This window comes from Pituophis catenifer, unplaced genomic scaffold (genome assembly GCF_029215685.1).
Source record: "Pituophis catenifer annectens isolate HBS135680 unplaced genomic scaffold, rPitCat1.0.hap2 SCAF_8, whole genome shotgun sequence".
Classification (NCBI taxonomy): domain Eukaryota; kingdom Metazoa; phylum Chordata; class Lepidosauria; order Squamata; family Colubridae; genus Pituophis; species Pituophis catenifer.
In genome coordinates this window covers 38,509,611-38,534,911 of record NW_027256888.1, presented here as the reverse complement: position 1 = coordinate 38,534,911, position 25,301 = coordinate 38,509,611, and the positions used below count along the sequence as shown (strand labels likewise).

Here is a 25,301-nt window from a genome sequence, read left to right as displayed (position 1 = left end):
GCTGCAGATTTTGAGTCATGTATTCTATTTTAGACCAGTCCAATAAACTAAATTTTTACTCTCTGAAAGACAGAAACTAAAGTACAAAATTAGAAACTTATTCAATGGGTAATCTCACCAGTGATAGTACAGACTGTAAGAGGAATTCAATGAATAAACTGCAAAACAGTCTTTTTCTAATGATGCCCAATAAATACTCTGTTTGGGTACACTGTAGCTAATAGTTTGAGGAAGGCAAAGGTAAATAGGGAGAATGTGTGACTTACAGCTAATTGTTTCTCTTTTCTTATATTTTAAAAAAGGAGATTTTGAGAATTCAAAGCCTTAAACAAAAATTATATAATGATCCTGAAAAAAGATTTGTTTCCAAGTTTTCTTGATTTTCTCCCAGATACTTTACCGTAACTATAATAAATTTTTCGAAAGTTCTGTAAGTCAACCTATGAGAATTGTCATGTTATCAATAACTCATTAATATTACCTGCATTAACATGGAGTGGGATAGTTTCAGTGATCACATGCGGCAGTGTGATCAAAGTATTAACTACAGGTATGTTCTCCACAGCTGAGCTCCTTTAAAAAATATTAAATTTATTTTTAATTATGGTAATCACTACAAAAGTATCAGCAAATAAACAATTTAAAACAGGAAAATTATAAGAAATCCAAATTTGAAATGTGAGGATGTAACACAAAAAGATATAACCAATCAGACAACTGAATTCTATAAATTTATTTCTAGTAATCAGAGAAATGGCGAGTTGATTAACGCACAAAGAATACTGGAACAAAAACAAATGTGGTTCTCTCATTTATCAGTTTCTCCAATAGGTGGTTTCTTGATAGGCTAAAGGCACCGGTTCTTGATTTGAACTTAGTAAAATGTACAGAAAGGGCATATAGTTAAATATGGGTGAAATACAGAACAGAAACTTTAAAGAATATTTTGTTTTGTGAATGAAACTCTTAATAGAAAATTATCTGCATATTTTCTGGGATTCTTCAGGCCCATTTATCACCAGCCCTATGAGGTATTTTCACAGAATACGAATTAAATCTGGTTCAAAATATTTCAGGCTGCAAAGTCCATAGAATAAAGTATCTGGGATATTGAAGAAAGCCAGGTCAATTCATACTGAGACAGAAAGATTCATGGTCACATGGCTCTGCAATCATGTGTTTGGCACAGAAAGTTTCACAGGAGAGCTAGAAAGTCAGAAAAAGCCAACAAATCAGCCCAATCCATGCTATGCACATCAGTGGCCTTCAGGCATCAATATATATCAAGAGACCATAAAGATGAACTTGTGGAAATCAGTCAAAATTCTGCTTTGAGCAACATTTGCTGTCAACTCTATTCTTCAGCATTACTATTATGGAAACTGTTTTTACTTTATTCCTAATGTCGTTGTTAGAGAAAGCCCTCATCTTTTGGAAGTGCTTGGTACACTTTGAAAGCATACAGTGGGTGCTTTTGCAAAGTGGGTACACAGAGGTTTACTCATTCACAAAATAGGTATTATTTGGAGCATAACCAGTGCCAAGAAATAATTTACTGCAACCACCTATCTGTTTTTATTTTCTAACAAAGCTTATAAATTTTAGTTAGAGCCCACAGGCATTATTAGAGATAAAAACAGTGCTGGTTCTTTGTTTTGTAGCATTCCAGTTTAAAAAGTTACGTTTGGGAGGTTGGCAAGGGAGGTGGAAATCTCAGGCTAATTTAAAAGAAGGGACAAATACCTTGGTCTGCTTGATAGTATGCTTTGAATAACAGGTGACATATTTACTACCTTGAACATACCTGCATATTTTTTCGTTTAAGATTTTGGAGGAAATGGCAGCAGAAATTTAACTTGAAATGTTTGTTCCTTTTTTTTTTAAACAATAATAATCTTGACTAAAAAAAAGGCCAGGTGCCCAGATGTTTTCTCTGTTTTGCCTAAATGGCATACATGAATGTTTAAATTGTAATACTAATGCATTTAAAATAGAATGTTAATCCACTAGGAGAACAATACAATGATATTCTTGAAAAAGTAAATAAGTAGCAACTACCTTTTCCAGGAGATTACATAACATCCGGTAGCAACTCCACCCTGACCAGTTGTAACTGGTGGACAACGAAGGCAAAAGCATTCACTAGCACTTTCACCCGTCTGTAAAACAACTAAAAGAAAAGTCAGGTTAAGTCTAAAAAGTTGAAAAAAATAGTAAATGTTAGGTAAATCTGAAAGTCTATTTCATGCATTATTTATTATATATTATGTACAAACAAAGCAAATATAGCAAGAATAATGAGAATAAAAACATGCAGACAGAAGCACAAGTCCATTTTGTTTTGTTTTTTCTCTTGTGGAAAAAAGGAGGGAACTCTATATAGAAGGAATCAAATGATACAGTCATTTCATCACTTCACAGGTTACTAATTTAATTTAATTTAATTTAATTTTAATTTTATTAAATTTGTATACCGCCCTACTCCCGAAGGACTCAGGGCGGTGAACAGCCATAGAATAAAACATATAGATACAAAATTTAAAATAAACTAAAACGAATTAAATAATTTGGCTGAACAAATTTAAAACCCCAATAATTTAAAACCAAATTTAAAATTTCCATTTAAAAAGGGGAAAGACTTAGGTCAGGCCAGCTTGATGAAATAAGAAAGTCTTGAGCGCGCGACGGAAGGTACGCAGATCTGGGATCCTCCGTATCTCCGGGTGGAGCTCGTTCCAGATAGTAGGTGCCCCCACAGAGAAGGCTCTCCCCCTGGGGGCCGCCAGTCGACATTGTTTGGCCGACGGCACCCGGAGGAGCCCCTCTCTATGGGAGCGTACTGGGCGGTGGGAGGCTATTGGTGGTAGCAGGCGGTCCTGTAAATAACCAGGTCCTAAGCCATGGAGGGCTCTAAAGGTGATAACCAAAACCTTGAAGCGCACTCAGAAGACCACCGGGAGCCAGTGCAGCTCGCGCAGGAGAGGTGTTACATGGGAGCGCCACGTTGCTCCTGTTACCATCTGCGCGGCCGCACTCTGCACCAGTTGTAGCCTCCGAGTGCTCCTCAAGGGGAGCCCTATGTAGACAGCGTTACAGTAGTCCAGACTAAGGCTCTCCAGTTCATCTACCCATATATACTTGAGTATAAACCCACCCAAATATAAGCCAAGGCACCTAATTTTACCACAAAAAACTGGGAAAACTTATTGACTCGAGTATAAGCCTAGGGTGGGAAATGCAGCAGCTACTGGTAAATTTCAAAATAAAAATATACCAATAAAATTACATTAATCGAGGCATCAGTAGGTTAAATGTTTTTGAATATTTATTTCAAAGAAAAACAGTAAACTAGTTCTGTAAGTGGAAAAGAGGGTCAACAAAAACAATATGGTATCAACAATAACTTTATACATTGGGTTAAGTGATATAGGGCTTGATCTAATTTCAGGCAAGTTCAAGCCTCTGTTAAGAGATACCTGCATTCTCTCTCTCTCCCTTACTTTTTCTTTTTTTTCCTCTTTCTTTCTTTGTCTGTTTCTTTCTTCTCTCTCTCTCTTTCTTTCTTTTTCGCTCCCTTTCTCCTTTCTCCCTTTCTGTGAAGAACCCCAGAAGGTCTTTGGTAGGAGGAAGAAAAGCCAGACGTTTTGAAATGTTTTGTAGTTTACCCTGAGCAAGGATAGCTAGTGCAGGCACTTACTATAAGCTCTCAACTCAAGCTCAGTGCATGTGGGGATCCCCAAACAGTGAGGATGAAGTGTGAGTAAAAGGGTTTACCCTTCCCTCCCTCCCTCCCCACTCTCCCTCTTTCTTTCTCCCTCCCTTTCTCCTTCTCATCTGGCATTCTTAGAGCTCCACTATTGATTAGCTTAGCCTAAATAAGGATAGCTAGCAGCCAATTACAATAAGCTCTCAACTGAAGCTCAGTGCACCTGGGGATCTCCCTAAACAATGAGGATTTCTTTCTTTCTTTCTCCCTTGAAGCCCCCCCCCCAGCCCGTTTTTGCTTCCAGGGGGTTGCAGGGAGTCTTGCTAGGCACCCCCCTCATGCCCCATTTTGGCCTTAACAAGCCTCCCTGCAGCTCCTGGGAGCCAAACAGGGCACGGGGGGGGCGCACCCCCCCCCGCCCCATTTTGGCCTTAGCAAGCCTCCCTGCAGCCCCTGGAAGCCAAAACGGGTTGCAGGAAAAAAGGCATTATTTCCTCACTCGAATATATACCGAGAGGGGCTTTTTTCAGCATAAAAAATGTGCTGAAAAACTCGGCTTATACTCGAGTATATATATAATTGAATCTAAGCTGTCTGTGATAGAGGAAGTGAGAAGAACATTAAATGATAGCATATCCATTCACTAATAAAGATGACAAAATATTTAATTAGCTGAGAAAGAGCATAACTTCGAAGTAAATATGTGGTAGAAGAAAATGTTGCCGAACGTGCCACTCTGCTCTTTAAAAAGGCAGTGTTAAAGCTGCTTGATTGGCATGGCTGCTGTCAAGGAGAAACAGCACCTCACTTCCCAAAGATATACTGGAAAAAAGCCAACTAATTCAGCTTGTATCTCCCCATCAAAAAGGAATGGAGTGGAAATCTAGACAAGGGGTTCTGCCATGAAACCTAACCTACTTTGGACACAACTTGGACTGGTCAAGGACAGGACTATATCTTTAGCAGGGGTGTCAAACTTGATTTCACTGAGGACCATATTAGGGTTGTGTTTGACCTTAGGGGGCTGGAGTGAGAGTGGCCAGGGTGGGCATGGCCAGCTTGACATCACTCGTGTTGGGGATGCCTGTGGTGGCTTGAGTGCTCTGCCTGAGAAAACAGGCCTCTGAGCTCTGTTTTTGGCTGCGATGGCCTCCTGCAACCCTCTGCCAGCAAAAATGAAGCTTGGGAGAGCTGCCCGCAGCCCTCCCAAGCTCCATTTTCAGCTGTGACAGCCTCCTGCAACCCTCTGCCACTGAAAATGGAGCTTGGGAACGCCATTTTCGCTGGCAGAAGCACTGTGGGTCAGTCCTTCGCTGTTTCCAGAGTGGCCCCATTGGCCAGAACTAAGCACCCCATGGGTGGCATCCGGCCCCTGGGCCTTGAGTTCGACATCCCTGATCCAAGTTAGCTCACTTTGCCCCACCTGAGCCCTCAGTATAAAAAGGAAAACTAAGAAAAAGTGTGTGAGGACTTTCTTCTTCCCTGGGAAAAGGAAGAAGGAAAAGCAGAAAATGATGTCTGAGCAATTTAATACCAACAGGCACTGCGCAAGACTGCTAGACATCCAGTTGCTAGAGCCAAAAACCACAAGTCTCCTTAAAATCCTGCCAGGAGCTTTGCTTGACACCCAGCACCAGTTCTGCTTAGAGCTCATCTTGGACCTTGACAGCAGATCTCCCTCACAGCATGAAGGGAGTCAGATGTGAAGAAAAAGACTCCATGGCATCCACATTAAGGTTGTATCAAGAATGGGCAAATAACTCTGAAGAGAGAGGCAGGGATTAAGTCCTGCTTTAATCTATAAGGAAAGGGGATGAATAAACTGAAGTCAAGGATCTGGTTACTTGCTAAGTTGGGCAGTGATAACAGGGAAGGTGAAGCTAACCCTATTTAGCCAACTCAAACAAGCTACAAGGCCAAAGGAGAGTGGAGAAAAGAGGATTGCTGGATACATTTTGAAACTTTTGTAACAAACTATCATCCAGCCTACTGTCAAACACCCATAATTAAAAGAACCACCCATGGCAAGGTTAGTTAATTATTTGAACTAAGTATGTTTCTGATATTTCTCAGGTATCAAGAATGGTTAATTGTTCAATCGAAGAAGCAATTCACCTAAATTATGCTACCAAAGAAAAAAAATGTGTAGACATAGAAAATCTTGTAACTTTCAAAGACTGTTGAACTCTAGCAATACCTGGAAGGTTAAATGTTTACAACGTGACAGTAAAACTGAACTGGAAGTTTCAAACTTTTTTTTGAATTCTGGGCCAGTATTTTTATCTTTGATATACTTTATACCAGGTTGTAGAGAAAGATTCATAGAATTCCAGCAAAAAACAAAATAGTGACTGTAAGCTTAGCCTCAGTTTAAAATGTACCTCATACAAGATTTATGTAACTTAAATGATGAAATTAAAGAAAAGTGATAACTTCACCAGATGTACTTTTCCAACGATCAGTAATTTTTTGCCATCCCAGAAGCAGATTATCTAAAACTAAACAATTGTGTCTCACCACTTTCCACACAGGACTCTAGTTGGTCCACTGGAACCACTGAAGAAGCAAGCTGCAACTGGCTGTTTACAATAGTAAGGGCCCAGGGTGAAGCACTGAGGATATCTGTCATCAGTAAAAATGGTACGTCGGTGAAGACTTTATCTAAATGCTCAAACTATCAAGAGGAGAAACAGTGTTATTCTACTGTTCATTTGTATATGAGGCTATGTTTTATTTCAGTATTTCTCTACATACCTTACTTGAGACAAATTTAACAGCTACATCAAAAGGGAATACTGTCTCTATAGTAACGGTCTCATCCTGCATTAAAAAAAAGAGACAAAATTATTTTCTTTTTCTGACAGATTGCCATCTGATAGCAAATGTTTTTAAAATTCCTTTAATTCTGTTATTACTCTCCCCATAAAAAGACTGCAGAAGTAGCAGTAATATCCAGTGTGCCCCTCCCCAAAGCAAAGCACAATTAGAAGGTTTCAAAATGGTTAATGGGTCCTACTTATGCTGAGTACCATCCCCCAAAAACACATAAACATGTAAATATATTATAAATATTATATGCTTTCAATTATACCTTATTTATTTAATTAGAAGCATTTATAAAAGCCCCAGAGTTCACACAAAGACATTTAATAGAAGAGAGTGTATGTATGTGAGTGAATAAATGAATGAATGAATGAATGAATAGGGAAATGAACATTAAAATACCAATTTAATATTATTGGCATCTTAATTTACTGCAATGTTTATATGATACTCAATCAACTGCAAACTTAACATACCCTGTGACACCTGCAAATAATTTCTTTTCCTTCAATGACTGCATTCACCAGGTAAGAAACATACACAAGAAACATCCTACTACCAACTGTTCCACAATGAATATATATAATTTTTTCCAACTGTAAAACAAACAAACAGATAGACTAGTTATAAAATAAATGGTCAAAGACTTTAAAATACTGCTCCATTTAATAATGCACAAAATTTTTTTAAAAATTTCTGGGTTCTGGGTGCAAGTTAATCCAACCTTTTTTCTAATTTGAGTCTAATGGTATTATGAGAAAAGGGCAGATTATTTTTTGCTATTATTATTATTTGCTATTATTATTATTTGCTATTATTATTATTATTATTATTTGAATAAATCTTTGAAGCTAAATAGAAATCAATTTCTATTTTAATAGCTTGCTTATTCACAGGTCTTCATCCTAAGAACAATATACAGAATGAATCCTGTTCATTTTACAAGAATTCTAAGACTAAACAGATTTTGTACTGGGGTTACTGTCTCCAAAATAGTTTTAAATATGTCATACTGATAACATAGCACACTACCTTTTCACCTGGCTGCAAGTCTCCCAGAGGGATATCAGGAAGCAAGGCAGGGTAGGAATCATCACACATTTCTGTTCCATTCAGAGTTACATGTGTTTTTTGAGTCAAATTTGCATCTTGGCCTAGGACAAAACAATATGTATGAATATATGAAAAGAATGTATATATATCTTTATATGTATTTGTGTGTCTCTTGCTTGTAAATATTTATTTAGAGAAAGATTAATGCATTTATCAAGATAATGCAGGTTTTAAGTTTAGTATGAATGTAATATATTTTAATATGAATTATTAAAGTAAACAAATGAAATGCATGCGAGTTTTAAGAATTTCAGATGCATATTTATGTGTTCCTTTTACACAAAACAAAGCTTTAACCTATTTTAAATAACATATTTTGCAAGATTTCAGACAATTACCATTATGTTTGGAGCAAGTTCTCTAATTTTCAACCCAGCATGGCCATATCAAGACAACTTTAGAAATATCAAAATTATCAATGAAGAAAATTATTTCTAGAACTAAAGTTCATAACTGTCACTTAGTGACAACACTGCATTCTGAAAATTCCTGACTTTGCTTTGCCAGTGAAAGAACAGGCAAGTCAAGATACAATATAATCTACACAGTTAAATGTTGCAATGTTCTAAAACCTGCTTTCCCAACTAATGCCCTAAGAAGTGGCAGAATGTGCCAATTGGGCATAACTATAATAGCGCAAAACATAAATAAGCACTATGTTGAGGAAGATTCTGCTAAAGTAAAAGTATACCATTTTATATAAAAGAATGTTATTTTTCAAAGCCATCAAACATTTAAGTTAGCATATCTAAATAATATGCATATCACTTCATTAAATCTAACTATTAAATGGCCTTTTCATTTGTCTTCTACTATCTAATTGTTGAATTATTGACTTGCCCTATTAATAAAAGAGAAGGGACTGGTTTAAACCTCTCCACAATGAGAAGTTCCTTGAGGATTGTGACTGAGCCAGTAATATGATGTTACATAATGAATACCTGGTTTTAAGCCTGCTGTGAGCTTTACATCTTTGGCAATTGTCTTCTCATGTGACTCGATTGTCACAGTCAAACAATACATTTCATTCATTAGGGCAGGAGGTTCATGACTAAGCTGGACAGAAATGTTAGGCACTCTAGAAATGATCCTTGAATAAAAACAAGAAACAAGTCATCTGCTTGCTTAGCTTTATCTTCTTCCTTAGTTGAGCTGTTATTCTACAAGCCTCTGCGTGCGTAGTAACAACAATTCTCTAGGCATGCAAGTAAATTCAAACTATTGTGTGTACTTTTCAAACTCTTCCTATTTTTACTCTCTTCTAATAGGTTTTTTACAGTGTACAAACAAGCATAGATGGTAGTCCTGTAGCCATTAGAAACTATTTTAAGGGCCACAAAATGCTTTAATTTAGGTAAAATTATCTCTTAACTATTATGATAAAAATGGTTGTAAAATGAGATCCGGTCATGTGATGACCCACTTAAGGACCACATCATTTAGCAACAGAAATTCTGGTACCAATTGTGATAAGTTGAGGACAAGTTGTATTGAAAACATTTCTAAATGCCTTTCATCATATAGAAGCATTCCAGAGCTTCTTGCAATGCAGATAATAAATTATCTTGAACAACATCATTAAGAATGTGAAAGCCCTACAGAACATATTAGCAAACTGTTGTCACAGAACCTGGGAATCCTAACTTACAAAGTCATAATCCTTTTAGACAGTGGAATATTTTCAGTCTCCGATATTGCCTCGCAATTTCTGATGAACTTTTTCTTGAAAGGTGGAACAGTGAAAGCAACTCCCTGTTTTATTCTATTCTCAAACCTCAAACATTCATAGAATTATTTCTCTCCATGGAAGCCATTCATACTTACATAGTGCTTGCCTGAATTGTAAGGCTATCCCAGTGAACCTCATTATCTAGAAGTTTGGGTCGTCTTTTGAAGGAACGCGCTGCCAGCACTGCTTCTCGAGAAGCAGCAGCATCACCCCCTCCTCCATGCCAGTTCAAGACCACACACCTGCCAATTTCACTACCCAAAATTAAGTCCACTGAGGTAATCTGAAAAGAAAAAAGATTATATTTGGGTTTCCCATCCTTCAGTTCATTTAAAGCATTATAATACAGAGTAAATTACTGCTTTTAGTATTTATTTATTTATTTATTTTATTTTATTGAATTTCTATATCGCCCTTTTCCTGAAGGACTCAGGGCGGTGTACAGCCAAAAATAAAACCATGACAATATACAAATTAAAAGCAATTTAAAACGATTAAATAAATTGGCCAAAAAACTCTAATAAAACACCCCATTTAAAATAGTACAATGTTATTATTATTTAGGCCAGCCCTGCTTGTTGAAATAATAATGTTTTTAGGGCACAACGAAAGGTACGTAGGTTGTGAATCCTACGAATCTCCGGGGGCAGCTCATTCCAGAGGGTAGGGGCCCCCACAGAGAATGCTCTCCCCCTGAGGGTCGTCAGCTGACGGCACCCGGAGGAGCCCCTCTCTGTGGAAGCGTACCGGTCGATGGGAGGCTATCAGTGGCAGAAGGTGGTCTCGTAAATAGCCAGGTCCAAAGCCATGGAGCGCTTTAAAGATGGCAACCAACACCTTGAATCGCACCCGAAAGACCACCGGGAGCCAGTGCAGCTCGCGCAGGAGCGGTGTTACATGGGAGCGTCGAGTCGCTCCCGTAATTACCCACGCGGCTGCATTCTGGACCAGTTGGAGCTTCCGGGTGCTCTTCAAGGGGAGCCCCATGTAGAGAGTGTTACAATAGTCCAGACGGGAGGTGATGAGGGCGTGAGTGACTGTGCGTAGGGAGTCCCAGTCCAGAAAGGGACGCAAATGGTAAATCAGGCGAACCTGATAAAAAGCCCACCTGGCCACAGCTATCAGATGGTCTTCTAAAGACAGCTGTGAGTCCAGAAGGACACCCAAGTTGCAAGCCCTCTGAGGGGGTCAAGGTCTCAACCCCAATAGTCAGTGATGGAGTCAACTGACTATGACGGGATGCCGGAAACCACAGCCACTCGGTCTTGGAGGGGTTCAGTCTGAGCTTGTTCCTCCCCATCCAGATCTGTACGGCTTCCAGGCACCGGGTCATCACTTCAAGGGCATCATTGGGGTGGTCTGGGGTGGAAATGTACAGCTGAGTATCATCAGCGTACTGATGGAAATCCACCCCGAAGCCACGGATGATCTCGCCCAGCAGCTTCACATAAATGTTGAACAGAAGGGATGAGAGGACCGACCCGTGGCACCCCACAAACTAGGTGCCTTGGGGTCGACCTCTGCCCCCCTGCCAACACAGGCTGCATACGGCTGGAGAGGAAGGAGGTGAACCACCGTAGAACGGTGCCCCCCACTCCTAACCCCTCCAGCCGGCACAGCATGATGCCATGGTCGATGGTATCAAAAGCCGCCGAGAGATCTAACAGGACCAGGACAGAGGAACAACCCCTGTCCCGTGCCCTCCAGAGATCATCAACCAATGCGACCAATGCAGTTTCCGTGCTATACTCAGGCCTGAAACCCGACTGGAATGGATCTAGATAGTCTGCTTCATCCAGGTGCTGAGGAAGCTGTCGTGCCACCACATTCTCAACAACCTTCATCACAAAACGAAGGTTGGAGACAGGACGATAATTTGATAGAACGGCCGGGTCCATGGAAGGCTTCTTGAGGAGGGGCCTCACCACTGCCTCTTTCAAAGCGGCGGGAAAGAAACCCTCGCTCAAAGAAGCGTTAATAATCCCCTGGAGCCAGCCTCGTGTAACCTCCCGGGAAGCCAGCACCAACCAGGAGGGACACGGGTCCAATAAACATGTGGTCACATTCAGCCTACCCAGGACCCTGTCCACATCCTCAGGAGTCACAAGGTCACTCCTCCCAGCTAACACTCTCAAGACCCACCTCCATCACCCCATCTGAACCCATCCAGTCAGAGTCCAAGCCCTCCCGAATCTGAGCGATTTTGTCATGCAGATATTGGACAAAATCCTCAGCCCTACTCTGCAAGTGGTCTTCCCGCGCTCCCAAATGGAGTAGGGAACGGATCAACCTAAACAGGGCGGCTGGGCGGTTATCTGCAGACACAATCAGAGCGGAAAAATAATTAAATTTTGCCACTTTGATCGCCATTAGGTAGATCTTAATATGAGACCTCACCAGTGTTCGGTCAGATTCGGAACGGCTGGCCCTCCAACCGCTCTCCAAGCGTCCTTTCCGGCGCTTCAACTCTCTCAGCTCCTCGGAAAACCAAGGAGCCAATTGAGATCGGCGCCGAGTCAGAGGCCGCAAAGGCACGACGCGGTCCAAAGCCCCAGCGGCCGCCCTATCCCAGGCGGCCACTAGTTCTTCAGTCGAGTCATGAGCCAGAGCCTCAGGGAATGGCCCAAGCTCCGTCCGGAACCTATCTGGGTCCATTAGGCGCCTGGGACGGAACCATCTAACCGGCTCCGGCTCCCTGCAGCGAGGGGTAGCGGTTCGAAGGTCCAGTCAAAGGAGTGAATGTTCAGACCATGACAAGGGCTCCATAACTAAATCCCCTATTTCTAGATCATTCTGCCACTGACCAGAGACAAAAATCAGATCCAGAGTGTGTCCCCTCATGTGAGTAGGGCCTTGAACTAACTGGGCCAGGTCCAAGGCCGTGATGGAAGCCATGAGCTCCCAGGCCGCCATTATGATCTATATGCATTTATAAATGAGTCCTAGCCACTACTTGTTTCTAGCAGAATCCTACCAAAATATATCAATTTTCTGAAACCTCTTGAGCTCAGGTTGTCCTTTTACAAAGAAGCATTTGTCTATTTGTGCACATTCTTAAAAGATGCCACTACTACATGTATATTCAAGAGCTAATTTATTTCTTTTCTTTTTTTTTTAATTTGATTTATATGCCACCCTTCTCCAGAGACTCAGGGCGGCTTACAATGCGTTAAGCAATAGCAATTTGGACTCTTCTTGTTTTTATTTATTTAATATTTTATTAAATAGTTTAAAATATGTAAATAAGCTAAAAAATAAACATGATAAAGCTTAATAACATACAAATGAATAAATTGGATTTAGGAATATCTAGAGGTTATAGCATTCTAATATATGATGATATTAATTATTACTTTTCCAAAGATTAAAGTCCACAATTCCTTTTTCTGATGTGGTGGCCTTGACTCCAGTTCTTATCCTCTTTTTCTCAGAAAAGGCACCCTACTGTATTAGCTGATTACTGTTCACACATTCCTGAATTATAATCAACAACACCATTAATATTTTTATAACACCCTGTAGAACATACCTCAATTTTTTTCCCCACGTCTTCTGTTTTTGCCACAAATTTGAAAGTGAACTTTTTTGTCTTACCAGGGATAAGACATAATGTTCCCTGTGTAGATGGTTCCAGGATGTCACATTTTGGATAGTTTTCTTCCACTACACAATACTGATTGTATTCCTATAGTAAGAGAAAAATAGGCAGAAGTAGACAATGCAAAAAATAAGTAAGATTTACCTGAATTACTATGATAATTTGCTATACTGTTTAGAACTAAGAAATATACTGTGTAGTTCGGATTACTGTCTTTCAAACATTTATTTATATACCATTAATGTTTTTAAAGAAATTTAAGGGCATGTCTTTTAAAACAATTAAATGTAAACATTTACAATATGTTTAGATTTGTCCAATTTGGCTTGGAAATTATACATGCATGATATTTACGAAGAATTTTTCTCAAAGAACTCTCAATTAGATTTCTAAATAAGTGCTGCAGATGACATACAAGTTTGCATGACATACATGTATGCCTGTATACTATACAATACTACATTTCAAATAGATTTAAGCATTTTAATTTTGTCCAATCTACTTAGCTTTAAATATGTTTGAGATAAATTATTCTCATCATGGCTATGCTAGGTGGCAACATGGAATTTTGGCCTCCTATATATGAAATTAAGAAGACTGTGTAGGACAGACTGAATAAAATGTACATTTTGTTCACTTTACAAGTTATTACTATATATATATATAATAAAATAAAAGAAATTCTAAGTCTGTGGAGTATAAAAATAGAAAAGTTCGAGACTGTTAAAACATAGTAGCATTAAAGTGAGAATTCTGATAAAAAGTAGGTTAACCACAACCAGAAATAATAATCCCAGCTATCTGTCAGGCTTTCAGATGAATATGTGAATCCTTTGGTCTTCCTTTTTTAGTAAGAACAAGCAAAATATATAGAAAGTTTGAGAACAAGCCAGAAAGCCATATTATTTCAATAACATATGTCTGTCATCAAATAAGAAAATGATGAAAGAATAAAGGAAGTAAGAAAAAAAAAGCTTTGGGAAATATTACAATTTACACATATAAAGTGAAGAACTTTGCTAAAATTGTTTTGAAAGGAATTTATTACCATAAGGAATTCCAGATTGATTTATCATGTTCAAAATACTCTTCTTATTCTTCTTTTCTGTGGCTGCTCCTATTCCTTGGAATGACCCTCTCTAATGTACAGTATGCCAGGATCCAACTCTTCTTGCCTTTAAGAACGCCATTAAAACTTGGCTCTTTCGCCAGGCTTTTAGAGACCAGTTCAGTGGGAGTCCCTTTCTGATTGCTTGGTTATGTGCTTGACTGCCATTTTATGTTACATTTATATATTCTATATATTCTATTTATTGTTATGTAAGGTTTTTCTTTTATTTTTGTTTTTATGCTGAACACCACTCAAAGTCACACTGGTTGTGTTGGGTGGCCTTCGAAGTCAATAAATAAATAAATGAGATTTTCAATAAAGTCTGCTCTGTTTGATTTGAGAATTTTAAAGAATGCTGAGGAAGCTTTTGATTTTAAATGAGATATTGTAAATATATTGCATTCTTTTAAAAAAAATATTGTCAAAATAGTTCCAATCTGCTAAACAGAAAAATAAATTATTGGAGATTTGTCTCAATTGAAACTGACTGGATCATGTAAACAGTAAACATCTACCGTGTTTCCCTGGAAATAAGACTGGATCTTATTTTCTTTTGACCCCTGAAAAAATGGCTAGGACTTCTTTTCAGGGGGGTCTAATTATTGACTCACCTCAGGTCAGCGGCACCAACAGCCCTGCCTAGCAGGAGCCCGCCACTGGCCCACTTCTGCAGCCGCTTGCCACCGCTTGCAGGCGTTACCCCCGGCCTTCCATTTCACCTTCAGAGCCTTCCAGAAAGTCCTCTGAAGCTGAGAAATGGGCTCCGGATTGACATGCATGACGCCTCTGGATTCTGTTTTGCTTTCAGAGGCCTTCTGGAAAGCCCTCATCTGCAGAGGGTTTTCCAGAAGGCCTCTGACGGCAAAACGGAGGCCAAGGGCAACACATGCGAGCTGTGGCAAGCAGCTGCAAAAAAGTAGGCTACAGAAGGCGAGGCAGACGTCAGGATGTGCGAGGTTTGGTAAGTAGGTCAGCTCCACCACCCCCATTCCCACCTTAGCTTAATTTTTACCTGTGCGCCTCACCCCAACCCCTACATCCCAGGGTGGGCAGAGTCTTAATTAGGGCTAATTTTGGGGATAGGGCTTAATTTGAGCAGATGCATTCAAAAACATGATAGGGTTTCTTTTCGGGGTGGGTCTTATTTTAGGGGAAACACGATACATATTGTGACAACTACCTCATCCCATTAAGCACATATGAATCATAAAAACAATATTTTTAAAAACATTACCTGATTACTGAAATTGACACACAACTTAGAAAATTGGAGAGGATGCAGGCAGTCAGCTTTCAAATATACATCAAACTGAATTGGTACATCAACATGAAAACTTGGAGCAAGAAATTTAGCTTTACATTGCACTAGATGTTGAAACAAAATAAAATCAGAGGACAAGCATGTTACCAAAAACAATGAAATATTTTATATTTAGCAGCAATATTTAACAATTTGGGCTAATTTTCTATCTTGTACGGGTAGTTCTTGACTTAACAACCACAAATGAGCCCCTAACTTCTTTTGCTCAGCAAGGCTGTTATTAAGAGATTTGCACCCCATTTTATGAACTTTCCTGCCACAATTGTTAAGAAAATTGCTACAGTTAAGTGAATCATGTGGTCATTAAGCAAATCTGGCTTCCCCCATCGACTTTGCTTGTTGAAAGTCAGCTGAGAAGGTTGCACATGATGATCACATGACCCTGGGACAGTGTAATTGTTACAAATACATGCCATCTGCCAATTGCCAGAATTTTGATCACGTGACCATGGTAATGCTTTTAAGTGTGAAAACTGGTCACAAGATTGTTTTTTCAGTGCCTTTGTTAAGTTTGAAAGGTCACTAAATGAATGATTGTAAGTCAACAACAACCTGTATTGGATGAAGGTTGACAGAACTTTGACGTTCAAACATTAGCAAAGGTGCTTTAGAACCTAGCAGACCCTCTGCTGAAAGCACTTTCCAAATATAAATAATTTTTTCTCATACTAAGCTTGTTACTACAACTATTTCTAGTCCCTCGTCTGCATTTTTGTATGCAGATGTGCACCTGCACAACTAGTCTGCTGCCCAGTATATTGAAGAATATTGTATTTCAGAGGTACAGAAGATTTTAATTTGAACATATTGCTGCATAAAAGGACCACTAATCATGTGCAAGAATTTTACATGCAATGGTAAGATTATCCACACTGTAATTTAGCAGGAAATTAAAAGCAAATATAAAAATTTGGATATAATTTTGTTTCTAAATCAATGACCTATATCAAAGGAATTCCTTATAAATATATATGCTTTGGAATAGAAATCTTTACACAGCAGCCTAGGATGCAATTTAAAAAACTGTTAGAGATGTCTGAGAGGGCCCTTGGTAATGAATGGCTACCAGTACACCTACCACATTGTAGCAGAAATTATATTTTATTTGGATGATAAGTTATGCATCATATTTCATGTTTTTATAATGTAAACTGTTTGGAATTGTTTTTGTTGTATATAAAAATACAGTAAATCAACAATAAGAAATATTTGACTTTTAATAAAGCATTCCTCTACAATATATTAGTCTCTTTCAGGTATTTAAAAATAATTAAACTATTCTTCAAGTTCTCATTTTGTATCTAATATGGACTTCATTTCATAAGAAAAGGAAATATTGAATATGGATTTAAATTATATCCTGCTGTTTTTACTTCTACCTTTATACCATTGGTTCACATAGGTGCTACTCTTTTGTTATAAAAGTTTTAATACATACCAAAAGGAACAAAATCTTGTACTTCTATTGTAAAGATATTGTTGCCCGCCAGGGATACTCTATCAGCCCACAATTTCTGTGCAGCTTTTACAGAAGCAGCATCGCAGTCAGATTCAGGATCTGGATTCTCATTCTAAATTCAAAACAAGATTATTTAAACTGATCAAATCTATGCATAGAGCTGGTAAACTCTGCAGATTATTTCACATAAATGTGCTTCTTTCTACTGACCATAAGAACTTTGATCAGATTCTTTTCTATTCGAGATTTCTGATCTTCTTTCAAAGTAGATGCTTCAATAAAACACATATTAAAATGAATAAATAACATTGTTATCTTTAAAATATTCCTCTAAATGTTTGGAAGAGGAATTATAACCAATATGTTATCTATATGTTGTAGAAAACTGAGCAACAATTAGGTGAAGAAATCACAAAATCATATAGTAGATAAAAATACAAACAGTAACTATATTTGGGTGAAATCAGAAGCCATAATTAATCACTAGATGAAAATGTTATAATGTAATTTGAACTCACATGGTTGCTTCCCTATATCTGAACATTTTTAAGCATTTTAAGTTTATTATTATTTCCTTTCAGGCTTCAAATCCTTGGACAGCATTCAAAGAATAAATGGTGTCCCTTGTGGAACATGGAAGCACAAAATGGTTTGATTTTTATTACTTAGGACACTTTTATGCCTGGACAACAAAAGTTTACAATAAATTCATTGGGAGTTCAAGTAATAAAGAGAAAGTATGCCTTATTGTTCCTTATTCACATTTTTCTGGGCTCATCTATCCTTTACCATAAAATATCTTTTAGCATAACTGTTCACACATAATTCCAAATGCCTGTCAACTTGCCCACACTTGCTGTTAAAAACTCACAGATTGAAAACAGAATTAAAATGCCTTGCTTACCTCTGCCCAGCAGCTCTAATGAGTATGTAATATAATCTTTTATTTGGGCCATTAGATAGGAACATTTAAGAGCAGTGGACAGTATAGAAGTCAGGAGAGTCCACCATCCTTCACTACGGTAATCACACAAAACATAATCAAGGAGCCTAGAAGACAGAATATTTAAATAACTTGATATATGTAATATTTTCTATAAAGTGAAGAGCCAGACTGAAGTAGTAGTTAAGGCACTGGGCTAAAAACCAGGAGACTGTGAGTTCTAGTTGCACCTTAGGCACAAAAGCTGGAGGATCTTGGCCAGTCACTGCCTCTCAGTCCAGGATGTCACTTCTCTATTAGACTACTGCAAGATCTCTATATAGGGCTTCCTTTAAAGGTGCTTCAGAATTGCACATCTTGCTTTAGTTCCTGATTCAGTTACCAAGGAATTTGGTCAATTACTAAGAAATTTCAGGATCAATTTCAAAATGGTGGCTTATAAAGCCCTGTGTGGTTCAGAGATTTCCTTCAACTCCCTAAATTATCAACTAGAATTGGCCCAACCTGTAAGTTGATTTTTGGGAGTGGGAATGTTTAGGGTTCCCATCCCATGTGACATTAAAAAACAATTCTTTGCAGTGGTGGACCCACCATTATGAACATTTTTGTGGCCTAAATTTATCTTATAAAAGGCTCTTGTGTCGGCAAGCCTATGAATGCTAGTGGCTATATCAGGCTACCTTCAAGGTTTTTTTTTTAAAGGTTTGTTTTGTCTGAGCTAATTGTTTTTATTATATTTGATTTTATGGACTGTGGGAAATGAGGAAATTTTAGAGGTTTATTTTGTTGTAAATTATTTGGAATCTTTGTACTCCAAATAGTTTTCAACAAAACAATACAAAGTTCAAATGTTCCCATTATCCCACAGTCTGTGGCAGTGTATATATTTGTGTAATAAAGAAATAACTACATCTACCCGATGACCTGATGGTGATCAGAGTTAGCTTAAGATATTTAACAAATGTATATGGCGGGTCTACCACTTTATAAGTTGGACAATCTGGTGGTGTTAGAATTAGGGTCAGTACATCCATGAATCCTGAAAAGGGAAAGCTGCAAAACAGTTATTCTATAACTGGTCCTACTTTAGAAAAAGACAAATATTGAGGATCATTATACTGTATATGATGATATACATTATATACATTATATATACCATGAGAACTTGAATTTTTTAAAATAATTTGATCACAAATTATATATTTCACCATATTGATGAGACAGAAAAATCTAATTCTCATAGTTTCTAGGTATATTAAAGTATTCAAAACTATGCCATACTACATTTATAAAGTCACACTTACTTCAAAGCTTTGGTGTAATCTTTAGCATAATAATATTCTTCACCCATCTGAACCACTGAAAAGAAAATGAGATTATTCCCAGTACTTTAACTCATTTAAACATCTTTTAAAGATGTGTTTGAAAATGAAACTTACTCAAGTGACTTTTCATTCTTGGACACTTGTATCTCTTGAATTGCGTAACTGCATTACTCAACAAGGTGATTATTAGCTCCTAATAAATAAAAAATTCTGGCAGTTATATTTGGACTTACAAAAACTAGAAAGTATAAACAGAAATCTAACTTACAGAATGGAGAACTTTCTTCTCTTTCAATTGCAGTGCCAAGATTCCCACTTTCTCCTTTTCAGGATCATTAAGATCAAAACCTGCGTAAGACAATGAAAAATCCATTTTAATGAGTTTTGCTCCAAGAGGGGTACATTATTATTACAACTGTAAGGCACATGCTTAGTTCCAAGCCAGGAGTACATAGATTCCAAACACTTCTGTAACTTAGGAGAAAGAATGTTTGGAATTCTACCATATTCTTAGTTCTTTTGATAAGACTGATCTAAAAGAATCCCTGAAGGAATTAAATGTATATGGAGTATATTCAAAGAGCTCCTGCAAGAAAACAATATTAATAACCTCACCCCAAAACCTCATAACTGTTTCTTAGCAGCAGATAATTTATGGAGGCATTTCTAATAGGCAATGTTCGCTTGATTTATGCTACTTTGCAGATTGCAAATAGGAATGCAGGTTTGGTGTCACATATTTGCCATAGGGCATTTATTTCAATTTTTTAAATCTCTACATTCTCTTATGAGTAACATTTAAGACCAGATGTTGAAACTGTAATCTCTCCAAATCTCTGCATATGCAATAAATTAAACAAATAGTTTTTCTATGGACTCTAATTCATTTCAATATGCAGATCTATTTTCTTCACTAACATCAGTGTAGAGTATTAATAATGCAAAGTGGGTAGGGCAATATATGAATGGAGCCAAAATTTTACAATATTTCCTGGATTTTGGAAAAAAAATATTGTAGCTGTTTTGCCTATTTTAGGGCCTACACACACATTTCCCAGATGTTGTCCATTTCAAAACTGCGCAAAACCATGATAGTAATTTTTTAGGCATCTCAATCACAGAGGGACCAGAAGCAGTCATCAACGGCCTTGGAGTTTTAAGTTGCCCATTCCTGATGTAGCGAAACCTGAAATTTGCCATGAAACATGCTCATAACCTCCGGTAAGTATTTCATCTGACTGTAAAATATTAGTTCAAACTTTAAACAATGTTAAATTATGTCTACTGAGGAAGCAGTGCTTAAAACTACTTCAGGGAAACTGTTTTTAAAAAGTGTCTACTGGAAAACATCAGCTAAGTCATATACTGCTGTTGCAGTAAGTTGTTAAATATTTAGAAAATACATATTAGGGGTTCCTGATATATTCATCATGCACGCTGGGTTTCATGCCCAGTCCTACAAAACCAATTAATTCATTCAAAAGAACATGAACAAGTGCTGAGCTGAACAAGGAAGCACAGAATTCTGTTACCATCTCTGATCAGTTTATAAGAGCTGCAAATTTCTCTTCAGACTTTCTAGGATAAATGTTTATTGAGTTATTTGTTTTTTAATTAAGAAATAAAAAATATATTTACTTAATATTCCCTGCCTCCATGGCCTTTGTCCATAGAAGTCAAGCATTCCAGTTGGTGTTTCCAATGGATCCGGATTTGGATATATCACAGAAGACTGTAAATTCAGCAAATTTTTTCTTTATATTTAATTTTTAATGTGTGATAAAAGCAATAATGAAATAACAAGTCAAGGAAGAAGAACTCTTAAAATGAGTTCATAGAAGAACAAGCCTGCACCAACATAGTATCTCATACAGAATGCAAAAATATCAACTGAATTGTAAGATATTAAACTAAATCCAAGTATACACTCTTCAGCTAACTAAATATCAATGATATTGATAATAAATATTTGAGCATAGGAATCACAATTGATAAGGGGAAAAGTATATGTTTTGCCTGGCAATCTGAACAGCTATACTAAATTCCGTTTTCTTACCAAACTTTCAGTAAAAATACATACTACTGTATAGTCATTCTATCATTTCATGTAGCATGGCTTATAATTAAAATTTGCACACAGGTCTGTAGCTCAAATCTTTCACTTAGTAAAACAGTGGATTGGGACATTAAAAACATTAAATTTAGAGTATCCAACATTTATTTTGCATTTACTATAAAACTTCCAAATTTCAGGTTCCACATTCAAGATTTATATTGAACATGGAAAATGCTTACAACTCAGGTAGGATAGATGATTCTTTAGCACATACACATTAATTATTAGTGTCAACTTGGGAAGGAGAGTCATTTGATATAAGGTATTCTTTATCTGAAATTCATTCAGGTTACTTAATGTATGCCCAGCATTATTTTAGGACCTTATCTAATTAGTGTGATATGCAGATAATCCATGACTAAATTTGATATTTAAATAAACTGCATAGCCATACACAATAGTGCTTGTATGAATGCCTTGTAGACAAAGGAATGAACATGTATCAGTTCTTTACACAATACTGTAATAAGGTACATTTCAATGACTTCAAGAAAACTTTTTTGCAAACAAATGCAAAATACTATAATTCTTTGGTATGTCAATTTGCCAGAATACTAGCTTGCTAGAAAGTAAACAAAGGCTTACTAAAAACCATGACATAGAAAAATATATGATCTTACCACAGAGTTTCATGAGCTGTAAAATAATCTGACTCACCTCATGATCGCAGAGAGTATTTGCCAATTGCTTCCGTTCTTGTGCATAATATGCTGCCTGCTGATAATAGAAACCTGGGTTTTGTGTTTGAATAGCTGTCAACCCGAGCTTAATAGCTTCATCAAATAGATCTCCAAAAGCCTGAAATCTGTTAAGAAACCACAAACATCGACTCTAATATTTTACCAAAAGTTGAACTGAAAATAAAAGTAGTGGCAAGAGGCAATTCATGAATATGTAAGGTCCTAAGAATCTAAATTTAAAGAAGCACCCTAAATTTTCCAGCTTTCATAATTATATAAAAAAAAACCCAAAACAATGTATTATGTGTCACAAAATGTAAAAATAAGAAATTGATTTACAAATTTCTTTTCATTGCTTCCCTAGACTTCTTTGCAGGGTTGCAGTTGTAATACATCAGTTATTAATGACAATTTTAAAAAGGAAAGACAATTTTAAAAAGTGAGTATTAGTAAGTTTTTATCATGGTGACTGCTAATTGCACTAGATTCACAAGGCTCACTAGATGATTTTCTCAGCCAATTTTATTTATATATTTATATTCATATTCATATCCATATATGAATACACACACACATACATAATACATACAGTATATGTACATACATACACACACTTATATATATATGTAAGCTTGTGTGTGTGTGTAAATTCCACCTTTATTATGTTTACAAATAACTCAAGGGATTGAACATATGCAACACACCTTACTCCTCCCAGACCAAACTGGCTGTCATCTCACAAACTGTCACTGTGAGAATAAAATTATAGAAGACACCTTCCCCCAACCCTGCATACTTTGAGTTCAGAGAAAAATTAGGATATAAAGTCAACAAATAAGACATTATTTCATTATTTCAAGCTTAATTCTGAGTCTAACAGTCTTCAGTTGATACTAATGTAGGCAAAAAAAGAACATTTTCCAGTTTGAACTACCTAAATAATTAATTAGCCAAGCTTAATACTAAAAATACTTTAAAAACATACTGTTTTGACATCCAGGCAGCATGCTCAAAAGTCAACTCTGCACTTCCTATTTTTTTCTTGCATAGATCTATATGTTTCCTAAACTGTTCAATTGCATCCAGTGGTGTATTATGCTGAAAACACAGGCGACAGATCTAAAAAGATGAGAAATCAGAACACTTTATGAAGGTTAGAAACTCAAATTCAGTATAATGAAATTGTATATTCATGTCGCAAAAAACCATACCACTTTTATGTTTTTACATGAATCTTTCTATATCCAACCCTTAAATACCTTCATTTTTTAAGTGTGCTTGGGTTATGAAAATGATCAAACTGAAAAGGCTAATAATTAAGGAATAAAAGAATGGATTCCATTAATTCCCAAATAATCTAGATGTTTAATCCCAAAGATGCCAAGAACAATGCTGAAAAATCTGGTCTCCCCAGAAGGGATAGTCTCAGATTTCTTTTATCTGAGCCAGTTTAAGTAAGGTCTGTCCACAAAGCTTTTTATCTTAAAGGCCAGTCCTTCTTTTCTATTGCTAAGAAGAACAGAACAGGCATCAAATGTCTTCCAGAATGCTCTAACCTGAACCACAGCAAAGAATGGTGAAGCTGTAATCCAGTGGAGGCATCAGATTGTCCACCCCTTTAATACAGTATATGAAGAAAGGCCATGTGTTTAGCAGAAGCATGGCTTTTCCCTTGCTTTTCTGCCCTTACTCTCTCCTCACCCAGCTTCAATCTATTCAACAGATTATCCTAAGGTGCACATTGCCCTCAAATCACTATTTAAAGAACTCTATTGCACAACCAAAAAGGTAACTAAATGTAAACAAAAAAACATGATATATCAATTTTTTTAGTAAAACAGGATGAATTATAAGTGATTTCCCAATAAAGCTATCTATTAAGACTTCAGATCTGAAGACAAAAGGCAATTTAGAGCATATGTGGGCTCCCACACAATTCATGGAAGATACAGGTACTCCGAAGAGTTCTCCACATGCTCTGAACCAACTTTGTGATTTTGAATTTAAAAATGCTGCAGAAGCCTAGAACTTAAGGCCAAATCTTTGCAGTTTCCACATCAACTGATTATATCAACAATTTCTGATAATCAATTTTTTCTTAAATCAAAGTAGCAACACTTAGAATTCTCCCTTTAAAAGTTCCACTGGCAGTGAATTTGAAGAAGTGAATATTGCAGTCACTCAAAATGGACAATTTGCATCCCACATGTGGATCTTGGGAACCTTGACTGGTCATTCTTTATCTTCCAGCTCCTGAACTACCCTCTCTGATGTCTATGGAGATTCTCAGTCATCTAGATAAAAGTCCACATTCTGGACAGAGAGGATCACTAGTTTTAAAGAGGAGTAAAAGAGGCCATCTGTGTTAAAATTTAAACAGCACTCTCTCAACAGATGGGGAGGAATATGACCTACAGTATCTTCTGTTCACAACACAGTCCTTTCAGCAGTTCCAAAAAGATTCCAGACCCATTTGCACTCTGATTTAGATGACCCTCAGGGCATAGATAAACCCCCAAGTGGCCTCAACAGCTTTCAGAGAGAGTGCTAAAGACCAGATAACAGAAAATGAATCCTTCCATCTCCCTCTCCCCATTCAGTCAGAACTGAAGAAGCTTCTTGGATAAGAAGCGAAATGTCTTCCTCAAGGAAAAAACAAACAGTTGATGTTTGAAAAAGCACTTTTGAGATACACTCTCCGATGTATACACATTTGCCATCCAATTGCTTTATAAGTTAGAAGGATCAGGATTGTAACAGCCAGTGTGTAGTCTCCTTAGTTAGAAATTGCACTGGCATCTTCCTGTCAGTCAACTGACTGATTTTCTGAGAATTACTGACATGTGGTCAGCAATACATCGCCTATTACCACATTCCAACATAAAGGATAAAAATGTTCTTGTCATATATGTTTCTAGATATCATCAACTACAACATTTTAATACATGTATAAATTGGTATTATTCTACCTTTAGCCTAAAAGTAGTACAAGTAAAAATGATACATAGTTGTTACCTTGTAATTTATAAATCCTGCCATAGTTTTGATTTCCAGCATGTTTGTTTCATGAGCTCTCAATTCATGTACAAGATTAAAGGCAGTTTTGTAGTTTCTAAACAAAAAATAGTATTCATTTGGAATACAAAATTCTGTTAAACAATCCCAAAATCCCAAAGTTTAAATGACAAACATGGTAACCTTAAGTCTAACTCTAACCCTTTCCTCAGTCAACAAGTTTTCCAAAAAAGCACTTCTTCACATCTTTCAAGTACTCCCACCATTTAATTATTGCCATCAAATTGGTGTCAACTCTTAGGTACATTTTCTCTAGGATGAATCCCACTGCCTTTTGATTCATTTAAGAAATTAATCCAGTT

At 37.1% G+C, this 25,301-nt stretch overlaps 1 protein-coding gene across 1 annotated transcript in view; it reads right to left on the bottom strand.

Moving 5' to 3' along the window:
• The window catches only part of TRAPPC11 (trafficking protein particle complex subunit 11), a 34,720-nt gene that overhangs the window by 3,798 nt on the left and 5,621 nt on the right, over positions 1-25,301 (bottom strand). Inside the window, exons 8-27 of the mRNA XM_070948381.1 lie at positions 24,940-25,036; positions 22,910-23,043; positions 21,902-22,049; positions 20,767-20,860; positions 19,397-19,476; positions 19,243-19,321; positions 19,108-19,162; positions 17,765-17,910; positions 17,071-17,132; positions 16,840-16,972; positions 15,315-15,445; positions 12,901-13,056; positions 9,467-9,654; positions 8,584-8,732; positions 7,562-7,683; positions 7,006-7,125; positions 6,461-6,526; positions 6,224-6,380; positions 2,059-2,170; positions 482-573 (exon numbers count right to left, since the gene is read on the bottom strand). Of these exons, the coding sequence (XP_070804482.1) occupies positions 482-573; positions 2,059-2,170; positions 6,224-6,380; positions 6,461-6,526; positions 7,006-7,125; positions 7,562-7,683; positions 8,584-8,732; positions 9,467-9,654; positions 12,901-13,056; positions 15,315-15,445; positions 16,840-16,972; positions 17,071-17,132; positions 17,765-17,910; positions 19,108-19,162; positions 19,243-19,321; positions 19,397-19,476; positions 20,767-20,860; positions 21,902-22,049; positions 22,910-23,043; positions 24,940-25,036 (2,321 nt within the window). The remainder of the gene's footprint in view (positions 1-481; positions 574-2,058; positions 2,171-6,223; positions 6,381-6,460; positions 6,527-7,005; positions 7,126-7,561; positions 7,684-8,583; positions 8,733-9,466; positions 9,655-12,900; positions 13,057-15,314; positions 15,446-16,839; positions 16,973-17,070; positions 17,133-17,764; positions 17,911-19,107; positions 19,163-19,242; positions 19,322-19,396; positions 19,477-20,766; positions 20,861-21,901; positions 22,050-22,909; positions 23,044-24,939; positions 25,037-25,301) is intronic.